The sequence below is a fragment of the Anabas testudineus genome, chromosome 17 (assembly GCF_900324465.2).
Source record: "Anabas testudineus chromosome 17, fAnaTes1.2, whole genome shotgun sequence".
Classification (NCBI taxonomy): domain Eukaryota; kingdom Metazoa; phylum Chordata; class Actinopteri; order Anabantiformes; family Anabantidae; genus Anabas; species Anabas testudineus.
This window is the reverse complement of record NC_046626.1, coordinates 22,276,897-22,293,623: the sequence shown is the minus strand read 5'-3', so window position 1 is coordinate 22,293,623 and position 16,727 is coordinate 22,276,897. Positions and strand designations below refer to the sequence as shown.

At 46.5% G+C, this 16,727-nt stretch overlaps 1 protein-coding gene across 4 annotated transcripts; it reads right to left on the bottom strand.

Moving 5' to 3' along the window:
• Window positions 1-659: 659 nt before the first annotated feature.
• Window positions 660-14,796, bottom strand: smg7 (SMG7 nonsense mediated mRNA decay factor). Of its 4 annotated transcripts, none has more exons than XM_026374208.1 (23): window positions 14,617-14,796; window positions 13,677-13,708; window positions 11,375-11,492; window positions 11,121-11,253; window positions 10,827-10,998; window positions 10,649-10,720; window positions 10,294-10,444; window positions 9,955-10,090; window positions 9,688-9,850; window positions 9,068-9,227; window positions 8,903-8,973; window positions 8,187-8,247; window positions 7,993-8,112; window positions 7,370-7,790; window positions 7,135-7,276; window positions 6,382-6,806; window positions 5,640-5,993; window positions 5,008-5,052; window positions 4,633-4,719; window positions 4,044-4,194; window positions 3,787-3,957; window positions 3,520-3,677; window positions 660-3,308 (listed from the first exon to the last, which is right to left on the bottom strand). In XM_026374208.1, the coding sequence occupies exons 1-23, from the start codon at window positions 14,640-14,642 to the stop codon at window positions 3,195-3,197; spliced, it is 3,483 nt and encodes a 1,160-aa protein (XP_026229993.1). In that variant the 5' UTR covers window positions 14,643-14,796; the 3' UTR covers window positions 660-3,194. The 4 variants fall into 4 exon arrangements, with proteins under 4 accessions (XP_026229993.1, XP_026229994.1, XP_026229996.1 ...); XM_026374209.2 differs by having other exon boundaries at window positions 5,640-5,990; window positions 14,617-14,795; XM_026374211.1 differs by lacking the exon at window positions 14,617-14,796 and adding an exon at window positions 14,539-14,559.
• Between the last annotated feature and the right edge of the window lie 1,931 nt (window positions 14,797-16,727).

The window sequence follows — 16,727 nt, the reverse complement described above, 5'->3', positions numbered from 1 at the left end:
TTTATTGAATGTTCTATTATGTTATGTTCTATTGAATGTTCTCTTCTATTATAATGTTATGTTCTATTGAATGTTCTTTTCTATTATGTTTTGTTCTATTGAATGTTCTCTTTTCTATTGTTATGTTCTATCGAATGTTCTCTTTTCTATTATGTACTGTTCTATTGAATGTTCTCTTTTCTATTATGTTATGTTGTACTGAATGTTCTCTTTTCTATTATAATGTTATGTTCTATCGAATGTTCTCTTTTCTATTATGTTATGTTGTATCGAATGTTCTTTTCTATTATGTTTTGTTCTATTGAATGTTCTCTTTTCTATTATGTTATGTTCTATTGAATGTTCTCTTTTCTATTATGTTATGTTCTATTGAATGTTCTCTTTTCTATTATAATGTTATGTTCTATTGAATGTTCTTTTCTATTATGTTTTGTTCTATTGAATGTTCTCTTTTCTATTATGTTATGTTCTATTGAATGTTCTCTTTTCTATTATAATGTTATGTTCTATTGCAGATCTCTTAGTGTTGTACTTTAGTTCCTACACTATTTCTACAAATAAAGAAATAACTTGAAGAAGCAGCAGCTGAGAAGTTTCTTTGTGTGTTGTGAGCATCAGGATCTGAAATGTGGAAACAACACAAGCAGACACGGTCTTAGGGGAGAACATAGTTTACGTTTATTTAAAGGCTGATTCCACCAGTTCTGAAAGTCTACAGAGAGACACGAACACAAAAAGCCTCCGAGCCAAAGCTCAGATGTGAACCGTTCCCTGCCGAGGACCCCGCCCTGCAGCCTCCCAAACATCTCACCGAGTGGAATGTGGTCAGATACAGATTTAGTCCGTTTAGTTCTTACTCAAAAAAAAAAAAAAAGAAAAGCTCAGACCAAGTGTCGAGCTGCAGACATGAAAACTAACGTGTTCTCTCTTCTTGACCCTTCGTCCTCACATTCAGTAATATTTTCTCTTTATTATTTTTAAATACAGTTTGTAAATGCAACATGAAAAAGCACAACCACACAGAAACAGACACGTCTGAAGTCTGCTTTAATAAAACGCAGGGAAATGAAAACAGCTCCGAACCAAACCATGACTTTTAAACTGAAAACAGCTTCTGCTGCTTTTGAACTGGACATAAAGTTAATTACAGTGCTGCAGTCGTCACAGTCTGCTGAAGCCTGGGGGGGGGGGTCGCTCGCTGCTTTCCTGGAACCTTAAAGGAGGAACTCAGAAACTTTTCATCTCTAGTTCCTGGACCTAAAGACAGTGCAGGAACTCTCAGGGTGGAGTTGTCAAAGGAAACAGCTGCAATAACTAGTCCAATAATCAATCAATCAATCAATCAACAAAAATCAAAGACCTCAATAATAAATAACTGGTTCAAATTGTTTTTCAAGCCAAACAGTCCCACGTTCTTCTGAGTGTTTGCTCCTCGTCTTTGTCTCACAGAACATAAACTGACGGTGACGAGCTTTTTATAACTCACATTAAAAATCGCAGCCCTGAACCGAATTTACAGTAAATGACGAAGAACATCAAGAGCTGGAACAGCCGGCTGATTATTGAACAGACGAAACCGCTCGAGCTGCGAGTCGATTTGTCAGTTTTCAGATTCAAATCGAGTCACATGTTGGAGCTTCTTCTCCTCTGTGACCACGGTGTGTAAACCTAATGAACGTTACACTGATTAATGAGGGATCAGTTAATCGCGTCTCTTGCTGCTTTAGGACCAACAGCTTCATCATCAGATGCTGAGGTCGAGGTTCGTTCCTGAGTTTGGTTCTTGCAGCTTCGTCCTTCTGGGAACTGGTTTTTGAAAAGCGGCTTCAGCTACGTGTTCAATAAAAGCAGAGCTGCAGTCGTTTAGTGGTTTCTAAAGGAGAGTTAGTGGAAACATTCAGGCTGAGCCAACTACCTGTACACACCTGTTCACCGTCTGCGGCCTGGTGCTAAGCTAACAGAGTCAGTGGTACTGGGACAGTGAGCAGGCACAGAGGAGCCGACAGAGCTGCTTCAAACTAGTAAAAAGGCAGAACATGAACAGAAAAAACAGTAAATGCAGGTTAAGGAAGCGAGCAGGGTTACACCTTTTTTTTTTTCTTCATCAAGTAAAGAAACAACAGGAAGAAGAGGCCGAAGAGGAAGAAAGCCCCGGAAATATTCAAGCAGGAAGCTAATACACACAGGTGTGTTCGCCTCGCAGGGCGTGGAGCTAAAACTGCTACAACAAATCACAAAATACGTTTTGTTAATATCTCTTGAAGCTAACGATAATACTACCCCTACGTCTGAGGGCTGTGATGTTCTCAGCCTCCTTCCCTTGTCCGTCTTCCTTTCTTGTTTTGTGGCATCTCAAAGCCGCCCCCCGCCGTCGCACCTCGAGCCTCTTCCTTCAAACAGCTGCGTCAGGTGACGTTACGCAGCCGTCCAGTCCCGATTCTCACAACACGGCTAAGAGACGAGGCCCGTTTCAAGTCCAACTATGACAATATATATTTATTTATATATTTATAGCTGTGACCAAACCGTCCTTCCTTCATCCCACAATCGGCTACAGAGAGCCCCCCCTCCTCCTCCACAGTAATGAAAATGAACGGAGAGATCAGAAAGTCCAGTCTGTTTTTTGAGCCCCGGTGCTTCACCTGACCCCCCCTGAACCCGACCACCACACCGCCCTCACTCTCTCACGACAGCCCCGCTTCTGTCTGCGGCGGTGGAGACGCTAAAAACAGGCGCCCCAACAGGACCAAGCAGACGCCCGGGGGGGGTGGTTTATTTCCTTTTTTTTTGTTCCAAAGAGAGAAGACGTTCTTCCAGATGACCGAGGTGAAAATGTGGCACCTGTCCAAACTGGGGGGGCATTGGTGGTGAGGGGGGGTTGTGTTCCTCAATGTTCAGATTTCCACAGGTTAAAAGAAACCCGATGGGGGCGTGGCGCCGCGGTTTGAAGAGATCCCGCGCCCTCCGATCCAGGAGGGGCATCACCGCTCCTCGACAGACGAGGGTGGTGGGGGTGGTGTTTCAGCCTCGTCGGGGGGTCGTGTCGCCTCCCCAGCCTCCACCGTTTCTCGCCGGTTTAATTTTCCGTTTAAGTTGGAGCTCGTCTTCATCAAACTTGTGTTTTTTTTCCTCCCATGTCTCCTGGTGGTGGTTGTTTTGACGTCCGGACACAAAGCGCCGCCTCCAGCTGCCGTTCAGTGGGGGGGGTTCATGGCGCCGTGACCTCGCTGCTGCTTCTGCTTCTGCTGCAGGAGGAGCTGCTCCAGCGCCGACGGGCCCGGCTGCATCATGGAGCTCGACCAGATCGACTGCAGAACAGAACACAACAGCACAGCAGAGAGTCAGTGGAGACGGGTTCTGTGATTTATTCTGGTTCCAGTTCCTACGGCGCTCAACATTTTTACGATTCGATTTTTACATTTGTTTCTCGTCCTCTGAACCAAACAAGCTAAATCAAAATGGCGTCTACTGCATATCTAATACTCTACAGTTAAACGTGTTTGGAAAACACTTCCCAACCTTCAGGCTGTCGAGCAGCACGGTGGAGGACGACTCCTCCATTGGAGACTCCTGATTGGTCCAGGAGCTTCCGGTCGGCCCGCTCTGGTGCCAGCTGGTGTCTGAAGCTGCAGAGGAGGCTGCAGCCGGCAGGTAGTCCAGACCGAACCCGCTTACCGCTAAAAACACACACGTCAACACGTGAACGTTAACATAATACACACTTAATTATATCACAAGTTAAGATGTCGAGTTCCTCTTGAACTCTGACCCTACCCCGCCTCTCACCAGTCTTGTCCGCCTTCCAGCGGTCCACCACCCTGCGGTCCCGGCTGTCCGGAGTGCCAATCGGCCCGAAGTTAGAGAAGGGCATGGCTCCATGATTGTGTGTCGGGGGGGAGGACGGCAGGCTGCTGGGGTTGGAGGAGTGAGGGGATTGGCTGGCTGGAGTGGAGTGGTCTGCCAATCAGAACACAGCTCACATCAGAGACGGCGTTAAGTGATTAAGTGGTAATAACAAACTTGTCTTTACAGGTGGGACGTACCTGAGCTGGCAGGGAGGGAAGGGGACCAAGGAGTTCCTTCAAACAGGGAGTAGAGGGACGGCTCCTGGTGCACCATGGGAGCGTCAGGCTTGGAGCTGGGAGGCAGGTTCTTGCCGTAGGCCTGACTGAAGATGCTGTTCTGGTTGTACTCCTGAACACACAGAGACACATCACAGCTCAGGTTCTGATGAGGTCACTACGAACCAGAGCAGAACCAGAGCTCCCGGAGCTGGTTTTAACTTCTTTACACAGAGTCTAAGTATTGAGAAAGTCAATGGAGGGAAAAGGTTTATGTATTTATTTTACTATTAAGTATACTTTATTTAAATGCAGTAGTAAATGTACTTAATTACTTTCCATAAGTGAAGCAGCAGATTCAGGTTTAAAAACCCAAATAAATATTTATTCTGCCCTCTGGTGGATAAAAACAGTTTATTGCAGGTAATTAAATTGTATTTACATTTATCATTTTGAGACAGAAGAACTATTGATTCCAAAATCAACCTGAATCAATCAATCAATCAACCCGGATTTTTGGGACCAGCTGCAGACAAAGATCTCCTCTTTTAGGGAGGAGGTGAGATCTGACCTGCATGGGGAATCCAGACATGGGCAGGAGAGACGATGACTGGCCGACGACTTCAGGGCCGCTCTCCATCCTGCTCTGGTTTGGCAGCTGCAGAAACGAAGCACAGACAAACAAATTGAAATTGAACACGCGTGTTTCATTCTCTAACACTGTCCTCATCATTCTGCACAAACAAACATGCTGCCGAGCTGTTTTACAATAAAAGGCCTCCAGTTGATCTTTATTTAATTACATAAAGACTTTTAATGTAAAACAAAACATTATTTCAATTTGTATTTGTACATTTTAATCAGATGGTTTTTGCTCCTTTAAGTAGATACACGAGAACTGGGGTTTGGGACTGAGGATGGAGATGAGGAAGACAGGGCTACATACAAATATGTTTGGTCCAGGAGCAGTGCTAAGAGGGCCAGCCAAGGCCTGGAAGAAATCAGAAGGCTTAGTAAAGACGAGCTCTTCCTCCTCCTCAAAATCTGCAAGAGTTTTTAACAGGTCAGGAGGTAGAAGAGGCGAGCTCTTGTTGTCCTAGTGAGAGATGAAGGAAGAAGAAGAACGGGAAGGAGGAGCAGGAAGAGACAGGGGCAAAGAAGAAGAGAGAAAGAAAGAAGGCAAAGCCAGTGAGACTGAGTTGAAGGAAGGAAGGTTGCACTGAAAGCTGGAAACAGAACAGAATCCATACACAGGAAAGCAAAGATCCTGAAACTGATCTGACTTTGTTCACCACAGAAACAGACAGATGGTAAATACTCTCTTCTAAAAACTAAAATGCAAAAAGAATAAAACATAGAAATGAGGTTGTTTTAGATGAAGCATCAGAGAACAACCTACAGATTAATAAGATTCAACCTGACTCTTGAATCTGTAACTGCTACAAAAACATTTACTTCATAAAACGAGACTCAAAGGGAAAAACTGAAAAACCACAGATGGCAGCACAGAGACAGAAAAGCAGCAGGACAGGACTGGACCAGCTCCTCCTCCCTCACTGTCCCCAAAGAGCTGCTCACCTCAAATGGGGGTCCCCGGGGCCTGGAAGCATCCTGGTCTGAACAGATACCACCCGGTGGAGACCTCTTCATCCTGTCTGCCATCACAGCAAGACCCTCCCCCATCCTGTAGGAGGGCTCCCAGTAGAAGTCCTGCATCTTCACATCAGGGTACTTGATCTTCTTGTCCATGTTGGGGGGCTGCAGCTGGTGCTCATACAGTTTGAGAGGATCCTGAGCCGCCAAATAAAGGGCCTGCTGCTGCTGCAGCTGCTGAGGCTGCTTCATCGGCATCTGCATGGGAGACATCTTCTGCAGGGCCGCCTGTGCCTGGTTCCACATCTGAGTCGGCGGATCCTGGACCTGCATATACTGCTGACACCAGAGACACAAGAGTAAAACACCACTTTCTGCACCAGATACCTGCTCTTAGGCTAACAGACACGTTCAATAGAGAGCAGAACTGTGGACTGAAAGTCATGTTTCCAGATTACACGAGTCCATCTAGGTTTGGGAGCAACACATTCACCCAAACCAGGACCTGCAGATGATTCTTGTGAGGTTGTAACATGACTGAAGCCCTGACTGTTCATATGTAACCTGCTCTTTTCAGTCTACACAGTTATTTATATACTGATCTGATTTAACCAGACACTGAAACCACTGCAAACTATTTTACACTTATAGACCAACATGAGTGCAGAGCACTTCTAAGAGTCCCTGCATTTTCTGAGATAAGAGCAGCTGAATCATGTGATCTGACCTGCTGAAGTCCCGGGTGGTGAGGTGGACTCTTTCCCAACCCAACCTGCTGGACTGGTTTGGTAGGAGACTGCTGCTGCTGCTGGCTCATCTGCACCTGTAGCTGGACTGACTGCTGCAAGGCCTGCTGGGAAGGTGGCTGCACCTGGGGCTGCTGAACTTGGGTAGGGCCCTGGTTCATGGGCCCTGGGCCCTGACCTGAGGACCCGGGTCCCTGACCGGGACCAGGACCAGAGGGTCTCTGCTGACTGTAGGGAATGTGGGACTGCTTCCCACCTTGGACCTGTGTGCCAGCCTGAGTGTGTACAGCGGACTGGAGGAAAGGTCCAGGAACAGACACTCCGGTTGAGAACGTAAAGCCCGGATTCACCGGGAGCCCCGGGAACGCCACAGGAGGAGGGATGACATAGGCTGAGGGCGGGAAACCTGCAGAGGAACCAATCAGGATCAGACACAACACAAAGTGCCAAATACAGAGTCAATAGAAACGTTAAGATCAGTAGAAGAAAATCTAAACCTGCTGCTGAAAATAAATCAAGACAGAGAAATAAACCAACAACAGTGGACTCTGTGTGGGGCAGTCATCCTGAAATAAGGTGGGGGGGTGCTGTGTGTTTAAAACCTTGAATGTTGTGAGGACATTTGAGCTGTTTGAACACCAGAGTGTTTTGGGGAGTAAGATTAAATTTTAGGGTCAAGGGTTAAGGCACACACACACACACACACACACACACACACACACACACACACACACCAGGTCTGCTGGGCAGCGGAGGAAACGCTCCAGGATGATGGATGGGGATGAACTGGGAGGAGCAGGTGGTCTGGGTTTGAGTGACAGGGGTCTTCTTCGCCTCAGAGACGGGAGTCTTCCTCAGCTCCGTCTGTGCCTTCACCTGAGCAACAGAAAACAAACATCAGGAGTTTTAACACTAGTCTTCAGCAAAATATTAAATGAGCATCAGCTGAAGTTGATTCAACATCTCAACCTGTTTTCCAGCATCTGCCGATTTCTCGTGAGCCGTTTTCTTCAGCTCACTCTTCCTCTTCCCGTCTCTCTTTAGCTCTCCTTTTCCAGCAGCCCCGTTTCCTTTAGCAAAGTCTCTGCGCTCCTTCGGATCCTTCTGATGATGGTTTCGTGTCGGTTCACGGCTCTGTTCCCGGGGTTTGATGTTCTCCTTGAACGTAACAACGGGTCGATCGCCGCCATCAGGCCAGGAGCTCTGCGTCTTGCCCGCCGACAGCACCGACTTCAGACCTGAGTTCCCCCCATCGTTGGTTGTCTGTTCACCATTGGACGATTCCTGCAGAACAGGCGCCTCCTTCTCCTGCGGCTCCTCGATGGCTTGTTCAGGAATGTCAGTGAAGAAGACAAGGAGGCCATCCTCACTCACTCGGTACTGGATCAGCCTACAGAGAGGAGACAGATCAAGAAATTAAATGTAAGAAACCCTGATCACTCCTTGCTCATGTTCAGGTGACTCATCAGAGGCTTGTTCAGTAAATCAACAGCACACAGAGCACGTACGCTACAGCATGTAAATCTGTGTATTTATGGTAAATGTCCTTGTTTTATATGTGAAAGCAGACAGATGATGTGACAGAAACTCACCCTGGACAGTTGTCGGCCACCCATTTACCCAGAATGATAAGTCTCTGGTGTCGAGCGTGGACCGGAAGACCATCTCTGTCCACCAGGATCCCCTGATGGCCTTTGGTGAAGTCCAGAGACCTGAAACACCGACATAGATCAGTATCTAGAATGAAAATGAATAAACACACGAACAGGACAAGTAGAGCTGGTACCTCAGAGCTGGTCTGAGAGCCAAGAAACCCTGCAGCTCAAACTCCTCTGGTAGTGGTGTCACTGAGGAGAAAAAAAAACCCTTCAGTTAAAACAGAAGCTACGCAGCTGCAGACTAACACTCCTCCTATAAATCCTCCCTTATGAAAGCAATAATATTCATTTGCTCTTGAAACTGTTTCAGAGATGAGTTGATTTAACTATATGACTGTTATAAAGGCTGGAGTTTTGCTGACTGAAGCATTTTGAAGCATTTTCCTGGGTTAATAATTTATTAAAATATTATATAATAATAGTCTATTATTATATTATCAACTCAGGGAGAGATTTTTACATAAAAAAAAACTTAACATTGACTCTGCGTTGTTGACCCATCTAAAGTGACACATGCAGACATGTGAGAAGACTCCTAAGACGCAAAACTGTCCCTGAGATGCTGCAGTGTAGACAGTGACACTCAGACACAGCAGCTTTTAAGTTATGAAGCATGAAGACAAACAACCTGCAGTAGAATTCTGCTTAGTCTGCTTATCTCTCACAACACTCCATCACGTAATAAATTACACAAATGAATGTGTTCCTGTAATTGTTCACTGTCCTAAACGTCTGGCTGTAACCTGAGGACGCAGATCGGAGCTCATATTCACCAGTGAACCAGATAAAGAACTTTGTGGCATCTGCACATATGTATATGAATCAATACGAGTCTGTGTCCTACCTGAGGAACAGGACACGTCGTCCTCTTTGGGCTGAAAACTGTTGAGGATAGAGACGAGCCAGGGCCAAACACTGAGACAGAAAGAGGAAGAGGAGTTAAAGCTTCACTACAGAGCAAATACATTCTAACCTTGTGGTGATAAAAGGCGCCATTAACCAGACGTACTACTGCCTCTTGTCAACGGCGGCCTCGTGGAAGACACTAGGTCGCAGTCGGAGCCAGTCCAGAGAAACTTTGATAGCCGGCAGAGGACACTCCCCCATGATCTCCTCCCCTCTGGTCTTGTTTAGCAGAACCCGGCTACACATGACACCCAGGAAGGACACTGTGTGGACAGGGTGTCATAAAAACTCACAATCAATTAGCAGAAACCACGTCTGAGACTGTTGAGACAGTTCTTAACATGTCAGATAAACAAACCCATGCTGGCCTGTTATTTATACAAAGGGCCAACTTCAAGGAGGCACAGACTAGACTGGTGCAAGTTCATCCTGACAGCTCTGAAGTCTGAAGCACTGGCTCATTAAAACACAAAGGGTGATGATAACAGAGGAGCTGACGTGTGAATGCATAAATATCTCTATCAAAATCTAAATGTATTCAAAATGATGAAATATGAGCCACAAATTCCAGTTTAGATTTCTGAGTTTGAAGTGAGGTGTATCAGTCCTTTATTCTGCAGTCTTAGAAGTACCCACATCATCTTAGTCACAGTACTATGTTAATATAAAGAAGATCAGTAATAACAACACTGTTATTAGCAGCGTTTTGTTTGTGGTTCTTACTGAAGAGTCCGAGCAGCTGGAACCAGCTGATCTGCTGCTCGCTGCTGTAGTTCTGCTCACTGCCGTCAGCCGTCAGGTCTCTGAGGTGGTGGAGCTCAAACAGGTTGATGACAGTGATGTGGACCAGTTGCTGAGAGCTGAAGGCTTTCTGCAGGATCAGACGCTGCAGACAAACAAACACAGAAGCCAGGTCATCAAACAGACACTTAAAAATACTTTGAATCACAATGCACACATGAAAAAGTAAGTGTTGTCATTTTCTTTTACCTGAAACTGCTCCTCCAGTTTCCCTCTCAGACCGTCCAGTTTGTCCAGACTCTTAGTCAGATAAACGTGACCATGAAACTTGATGAAGGCCTTGATGAAATCTGACACACTCCACTTGGTTTTCACCTCATCACGGCTGCAGAAACACAAAAGGAAGGTGAAGGATTTATTCAGATGAAAACTGAAGAGTCAAGAACTGTTGAGATTCTTTTCAGAAGGACACAGTGTTGCAGGCTCATCAACAAACACAGAACTGTCCCTCAAACTCGTGTCAAACACTTCTTTAACACTACAGGGAAACAGGATTTGAAGCCATGTGTTTATGTGCCATGCTGTTACCTCTCCAGAGCCTTGGACAGCGCCTTCTGCAGGTTGGTGGAGGCTGCTGGGAAGGGGAACTTGACTGCAATGCTGCGGCAGTAGTAGAAGATAGTGGTGAGGTGATCTCCTTTAGAGGACGCCAGGATGGCCAGCTGATTGTACGGCTGACCTGCAGAAGAAGGATCAGACCACATACACAGTTCAGTGATGTATCAACTCTGGTAACACTCCCAACTACTGCTCACTGCTCATTTTATTTCTTTCAACAACACAGCAACTAAATTATTTTATACGACACTGTAACGGTATTACTGTGGTTTCAGATCATTCAAGGTAGAGACGCCTGCAGCTGAGTGTATCCTGTCAGACTCACCATTGGATGGAACCAGCTGAGCAGCATGTCTGTAGTAAGACTCTGCCTGGCTGGTCTGGTTACGGTAACGCGCTGAAACAAAGACACATGGAAGACAGTAAGGACCAGAAACATCAAAATTTGATCTTTGATAATTTATAGTTATTAAGAAATGTTGAACAAAACAAGATTTTCTCACCTATGTCTCCGAGGTGGACTAGGCAGTGCTGGCAGATGTAGGAGCAGGAGCTGGGCTGTGGGGTTACGATGGCGCTGGTGCTGCTCTGTTTATTGCTGATGATGCCGAGCTGAGACGATTTGACGCGACACGGCAGGTCCACGTTGAACACGGTGCAAAGCTCCTGCAGTAACTGAGAGAAATCCGAAAAAAGAAATGTTATTGAATTGGTCCACGTCTCAAACACTGTGTGTTTACTGGTCACCCAGGTCATTTAGTTCCTGTAGTGATTCATGTGAATCGCCAGAGTCTCACCTGTGTGTAGAAGCCACTAGCTGCCTCCAGAAACAGCGACAGATTGGCCTGGACTTCACTGCGGTTGGGGTTGGCTCGGTTCTTGGCCTGGCTCTGCAGTGTGGTGATCTGGTTCTTAAAAGCATGATTCCACCTGCAGGGAGACAGAAAACTCGGATCAGGACATAAAACACCACCAGGTGACAGGGGAGCCTGGAGGTTTCTTCTCCTCTCAACACATTATGTGTGGTCGGGCTCGAGGCAGGGCAACTTACAGGTCTTGTTCTACCTTCTTGTCCAGAGCGTACTCCAGGTCAGTTACCAGCATCTTCTGGTACAGATCCTGCAGGGCCTGCCGAGACGTCCACACCTCTGCTGCCCCCAGTTTCGAATCTACAGGATAAAGAGAACCCAAATCCATTGAATAAACCAGCCACCGCTTGCTTTAGGCAACGTTCTCGTACATTTGTTCTGCTTTCATTTTAAACCGATTATTAGATCTGCATCAAGTGTGTTGAACTGTTCTTCACTGTGGTTTTTAAGATAAATACATGATCATTGAAGGCTGAAAATGAAGTGGTTTCAGCAGCTATGAAACGAAGTTTGAAAAACAGATAATAATAATAAACAATGGAGGATGAAGCCAACATTAATTACCCCCCTACTTTTTAAAATAAATTAAATACTTGGCCAAGCTGACTGTAACAAACACCAAACATAAGACTGAATTTAATTAACAGTTGCTCTGTGATGTTTTTTTTAATGATATGATTCACCACAAAGAACAAACTCTAAAAGGGAAGAAAAAGATCTTTTCAGCTCACAGTGCTTTAATAATCATGACTTTGAACAGAAGGTGGTCCTGATCCTAATCTGAAACCACCTGACTGTAATCTGATCATTCCGCATTAAATCCAAAAAAAATAAAATAAAAATCTAGGCGCCTCCTTCAAGGCCAATACTCTTATTTGAGAATAATTTAGGATGTTTGAGGAACCAAGACTGAAACCAAGCCGCTACCATGTTTTTTGTGTTTCTGTTTAGAGTCAAGATTAGTTTAATGAGTCTCAGATGTGTCCAAGTCCTCTAAAAACAACATGTCAATGTAAAAACCACCATAGAGCTGCAGGCTGACTGTAGTCATCTCTACCAAATGCTCTGGCTCATACCCAACCAGCGTGAGAAGCTGCTGCTCTGTTCTGAAAATGTGACTGGATGGTAAAATTAAGTAAAGTCAGTGGTGAATCTGAAGTGTGCTTAACAGCGTGTTTGTGGGAAAACAAAAATCAATACACGTCCTGGTATAAAACCTGGAAAACGAACTGCTGGGGGAGCAGGAGATGCCACAATGCAGAAAATCACTGTCAGAAGTCACTTATGTTAAATTAACTGAGGGCACAAAACAGTACAGCCAACGTTTCAATTAGCACTTAATTAAAATGTAATCGAATTAAATGTCCACATTAGGGCTTCCTATCATTCAATATTCTTCTTTACTAACTGACTCATCTAGTTGAAAGATAAGCATTTAGTTAATAAAACCAGTGAAACAGTTCATTCCATACTTCACACGTCTTCTTTTGTATGAACAATAAACTCCAAAAATAGTCAGTTCACATCATTTAGAAATTTAAAATAAAAGAACGATATACTTAATCGGTTCAGCTTGAAAATAATTACTTAGACTCATCAGTGACTGACTAATCTTAACAAATGCAGCCTCATAAGTATGTGAACAGTGACAAAATGTTCACCTTTGTGTTCACCTCTGTACACAACCACAGTGAATTCAACAGAACAATAAAGAATGTGGGCCGTCAGTTTGACATTAAGGGTTCTGTAGAAAACATTAGATGAAATGTGTAGGAATTACAACCAATGGTGAAAATAATATCGCTGTTTAAATACTGTTTAAATTAGGTTAGTACTGAACATTTTCAGGGTTTTTGATTAAAATATGCATGGAGCTATTTACTGTGAAATAATAGTCCCTTTAGTTCTGCAATGTTCCGTTTCTATTTTGTAGCAGGGTCTTAAAGCTATAAACACTGGATGATGGAAGTTTTGTATTCTCAATAATGTTGTAGATTCAGATCTGTGTAGATGAAGAGTATGGATGTAAACTAGTAGTAAACTGTACTGTATGTTGCCTACTATATATTTCTTTAGATTTACATTGTAAATTGTCTACTCTTTTAGTTGAGCCACATAGTAAACATTTTAGCCTTTTCGCTTTTAGTGTCTGTCTTCACATCTTATGTGACTGTATGAATATTACCTTGTGTTAGAATAAATGACTAAAAGTATTATGATTAATTTATCTTTTTATGTTGTAATATTAGGTTAACAAAAGAAGTAATCAAAACAATATCTAACATGTTAAAAGTAGTCTACATCACACAAGTATCAATTTATCTCTCCAGTCAAGACACAGGTTTATCTGCATGTGAATATCACTGCAGCCCAGTATAATCACAGGTGTCCAGGGTTCAGGTAGGGTTAGGGGTTAGGGGTTAGGGTTAGCCTAACCCTAAAACTGTATAGAGGCAAACTGTTGGCAGTGATGTTTAGACCTACCTGTCATGTCAGCCTTCAGGGCCTCTGCCTGTCTGCTCAGGTGTAAACAGAGAAGAGAGGGTTAGACACCACCAGAACCACACAAACCATCAGACACAGCATGAAAGACCGGAGCTCATTCAAACTACATGTAACATACATGACTTCCTCATTACTGACAATCCACACATGACTAACACAGGGAGACCTGACGATGATGCAGCTACCGTCTCCACCCGCTGGGACGTCATTTAAACATTTAACAGCTGTGTCACATGTCGACATAAGGACAAAGTAGTGATGTCGGAGTCTGACTGTGATCTGAGTTAAAACAGGACTGAATGGACAGAAACAAGCCGTCAGCTAATTAGCAAGCTACCATCCAACACTGACCGCCCACTGCTAGCACACATCTCTACATCTCACGTTAAACAGCTAAACACACCGCTAAGCAAACACTGATCGGCCATTTTAAGTGGGAGATCCTGGAGTTAATTAACCAAAGTCACGTTTATCATGAACCAGCTTCTGTTCGCTAAAGGTAACCGGACGTACGCAGAGCCATGCTAACAGGTTCATGCTAACAGGTTCATGCTAACAGGTTCATGCTAACACACAATAACACAGCGAGTAACGCGTCTGTCTGTGGCGGGTAAACAGCAAATTAGCCATAAAGTCACAACAGCGGAACACAACAAACATTTAATCCGTATACTTAGACACGCTTCATACCAAACAACATAAATATCTGACTTAATCCCTGTAAAGAGCCGACAGGCGACTGTTTGTTGATATGTGAAGGTGGCTAGCGCCAACATTTAGCTAAGGGGGTGGTCCCCAAACCAGCTAGCTTTAGCGTTAGCAACCGAACAAAACATTTCACCCGCTGGATTAAAACGTCCGAATTCCTCAACACCTGCGCCGTCAGGTGAACACGGACAGGAGGCCGCACCGAGCTCACCGTAGGTACTGGGCGCACAGGTTCATCCTGCCGGATCGCCAGTGTTTCAGAAAACGACTGGTCCAGAAGCTAACGCTCCTCCCGGCGCCATATTGTTCCTGGTCTGACCCACACAGGCCCCGAGGAGGAGGAAGAGGAGGAGACAGGAGGAGGAAGAGGAGGAGACAGGAGGAGGAAGAGGAGGAGGAGACAGGAGGAGGAAGAGGAGGAGACAGGAGGAGGAGGAAGAGGAGACAGGAGGAGGAAGAGGAGGAGACAGGAGGAGGAAGAGGAGGAGGAGACAGGAGGAGGAAGAGACAGGAGGAGGAAGAGACAGGAGGAGGAAGAGGAGACAGGAGGAGGAAGAGGAGGAGACAGGAGGAGGAAGAGACAGGAGGAGGAAGAGAGGAGGGAGACAGGAGGAGGAAGAGGAAGAGACAGGAGGAGGAAGAGGAGGAGACAGGAGGAGGAAGAGAGGAGGAGGAAGAGACAGGAGGAGGAAGAGGAGGAGGAAGAGGAGACAGGAGGAAGAGGAGGAGGAAGAGGAGGAGGAAGGAGGAAGGAGAGGAGGGGGAGGAGGAGGAGGAGAGACAGAGGAGAGGAGGAAGAGGAGGAGGAGGAAGAGGAGGAGACAGGAGGAGAAGAGGAGGGACAGAGGAGGAAGAAGAGAGGAGACAGGAGGAGAGGAAGGAGGAGACAGGAGGAGGAAAGAGGAGGAGGAAGAGGGAGGAGGAGGAGGAAGGAGGAGACAGGAGGAGGAAGAGGAGAGGGAGAGAGGAGGGAGGAGGAGGGGAGGAAGAAGGAGAGGAGGAAGAGGAGGAGAAGGAGGAGGAGGAGGAAGAGGAGACAGGAGGAGGAAGAGGAGGAGGCGGAAGAGGAGGAGACAGGAGGAGGGAGAGGAGGAGGAGACAGGAGGAGGAAGAGGAGGAGACGGAGGAGAAGAGGAGGGAGGAGACGGAGGAGGGAAGAGGAGGAGGAAGAGGAGGAGACAGGAGGAGGAAGAAGAGGAGACAGGAGGAGGAAGAGACAGGAGGAGGAAGAGGAGACAGGAGGAGGAGGAGGAGGAGGAGGAGACAGGAGGAGGAGGAAGAGGAGACAGGAGGAGGAAGAGGAGGAGACAGGAGGAGGAAACAGGAGGTGGAGGAGGAGACAGGATGAGGAGACAGGAGGACGAAGAGGAGGAGACAGGAGGAAGAAGAGCAGGAGACAGGAGGAGGAAGAGGAGGAGGAGACAGGAGGAGGAAGAGGAGACAGGAGGAGGAAGAGGAGGAGGAAGAGGAGACAGGAGGAGGAAGAGGAGGAGACAGGAGGAGGAAGAGGAGGAGACAGGAGGAGACAGGAGGAGGAAGAGGAAGAGGAGACAGGAGGAGGAGGAAGAGGAGACAGGAGGAGGAAGAGGAGGAGACAGGAGGAGGAAACAGGAGGTGGAGGAGGAGACAGGATGAGGAGACAGGAGGACGAAGAGGAGGAGACAGGAGGAAGGAAGAGCAGGGAAGGAGGGAGCGAGGAGAAGAGCGGAGGAGACAGGGAGGAAGAGGAGGAGGAGAGGATACAGGGGAGGAGGGAAGAGGAAGAGGAGACAGGAGGAGGAAGAGGAGGAGGACAGGAGGGGAGGAGGAAGAGGAGACAGGAGGAGGAGAGGAGGAGACAGGAGGAGGAAACAGGAGGTGGAGGAGGAGACAGGATGAGGAGACAGGAGGAGGAAGAGGAGGGCAGGAGAAGAAGAGCAGGGACGAGGAGGAGGAAGAGGAGGACAGGGGAGGAAAGAGGAGGAGGAGGAGGAGGAGGAGGAGGAGGAGAGAGAAGGAGGAGGAGGAGGAGACAGGAGGAGGAAGAGACAGGAGAGACAGGAGGAGGAGAGGAGGAGGAAGGAGGAGGAAGAGGAGGAGACAGGAGGGAGGAGAAGGGAGGAGGAAGAAGGCGGAAGGGGAGGAGGAGAGGAGGAGACAGGAAGGAGGAGTAAGGGAGGGACCGGAGGAGGAGAGGAGGACGGAAAGAGAGGAGACAGGAGGAGGAAGAAAGACGAGGAGGAGACAGGTGAGGAAGAGGAGAGGAGAGGAGACAGGAGGAGGAAGAGGAGGAGGAAAAGAGGAGGAGACAGGAGGGAGGGAGAACGGGGAGGAAGAGACGAG

Excerpts from the sequence above, each read along its gene's own strand:
- smg7 (XM_026374208.1), bottom strand. The coding sequence starts at position 14,642 with ATGAACCTGTGCGCCCAGTACCTACG. Across the intron at positions 10,445-10,648 it reads TCAGCTGGTTCCATCCAATG|GTCAGCCGTACAATCAGCTG; the intron begins GTGAGTCTGACA and ends CTTCTTCTGCAG. Across the intron at positions 9,851-9,954 it reads AACTGGAGGAGCAGTTTCAG|CGTCTGATCCTGCAGAAAGC; the intron begins GTAAAAGAAAAT and ends GTTTGTCTGCAG.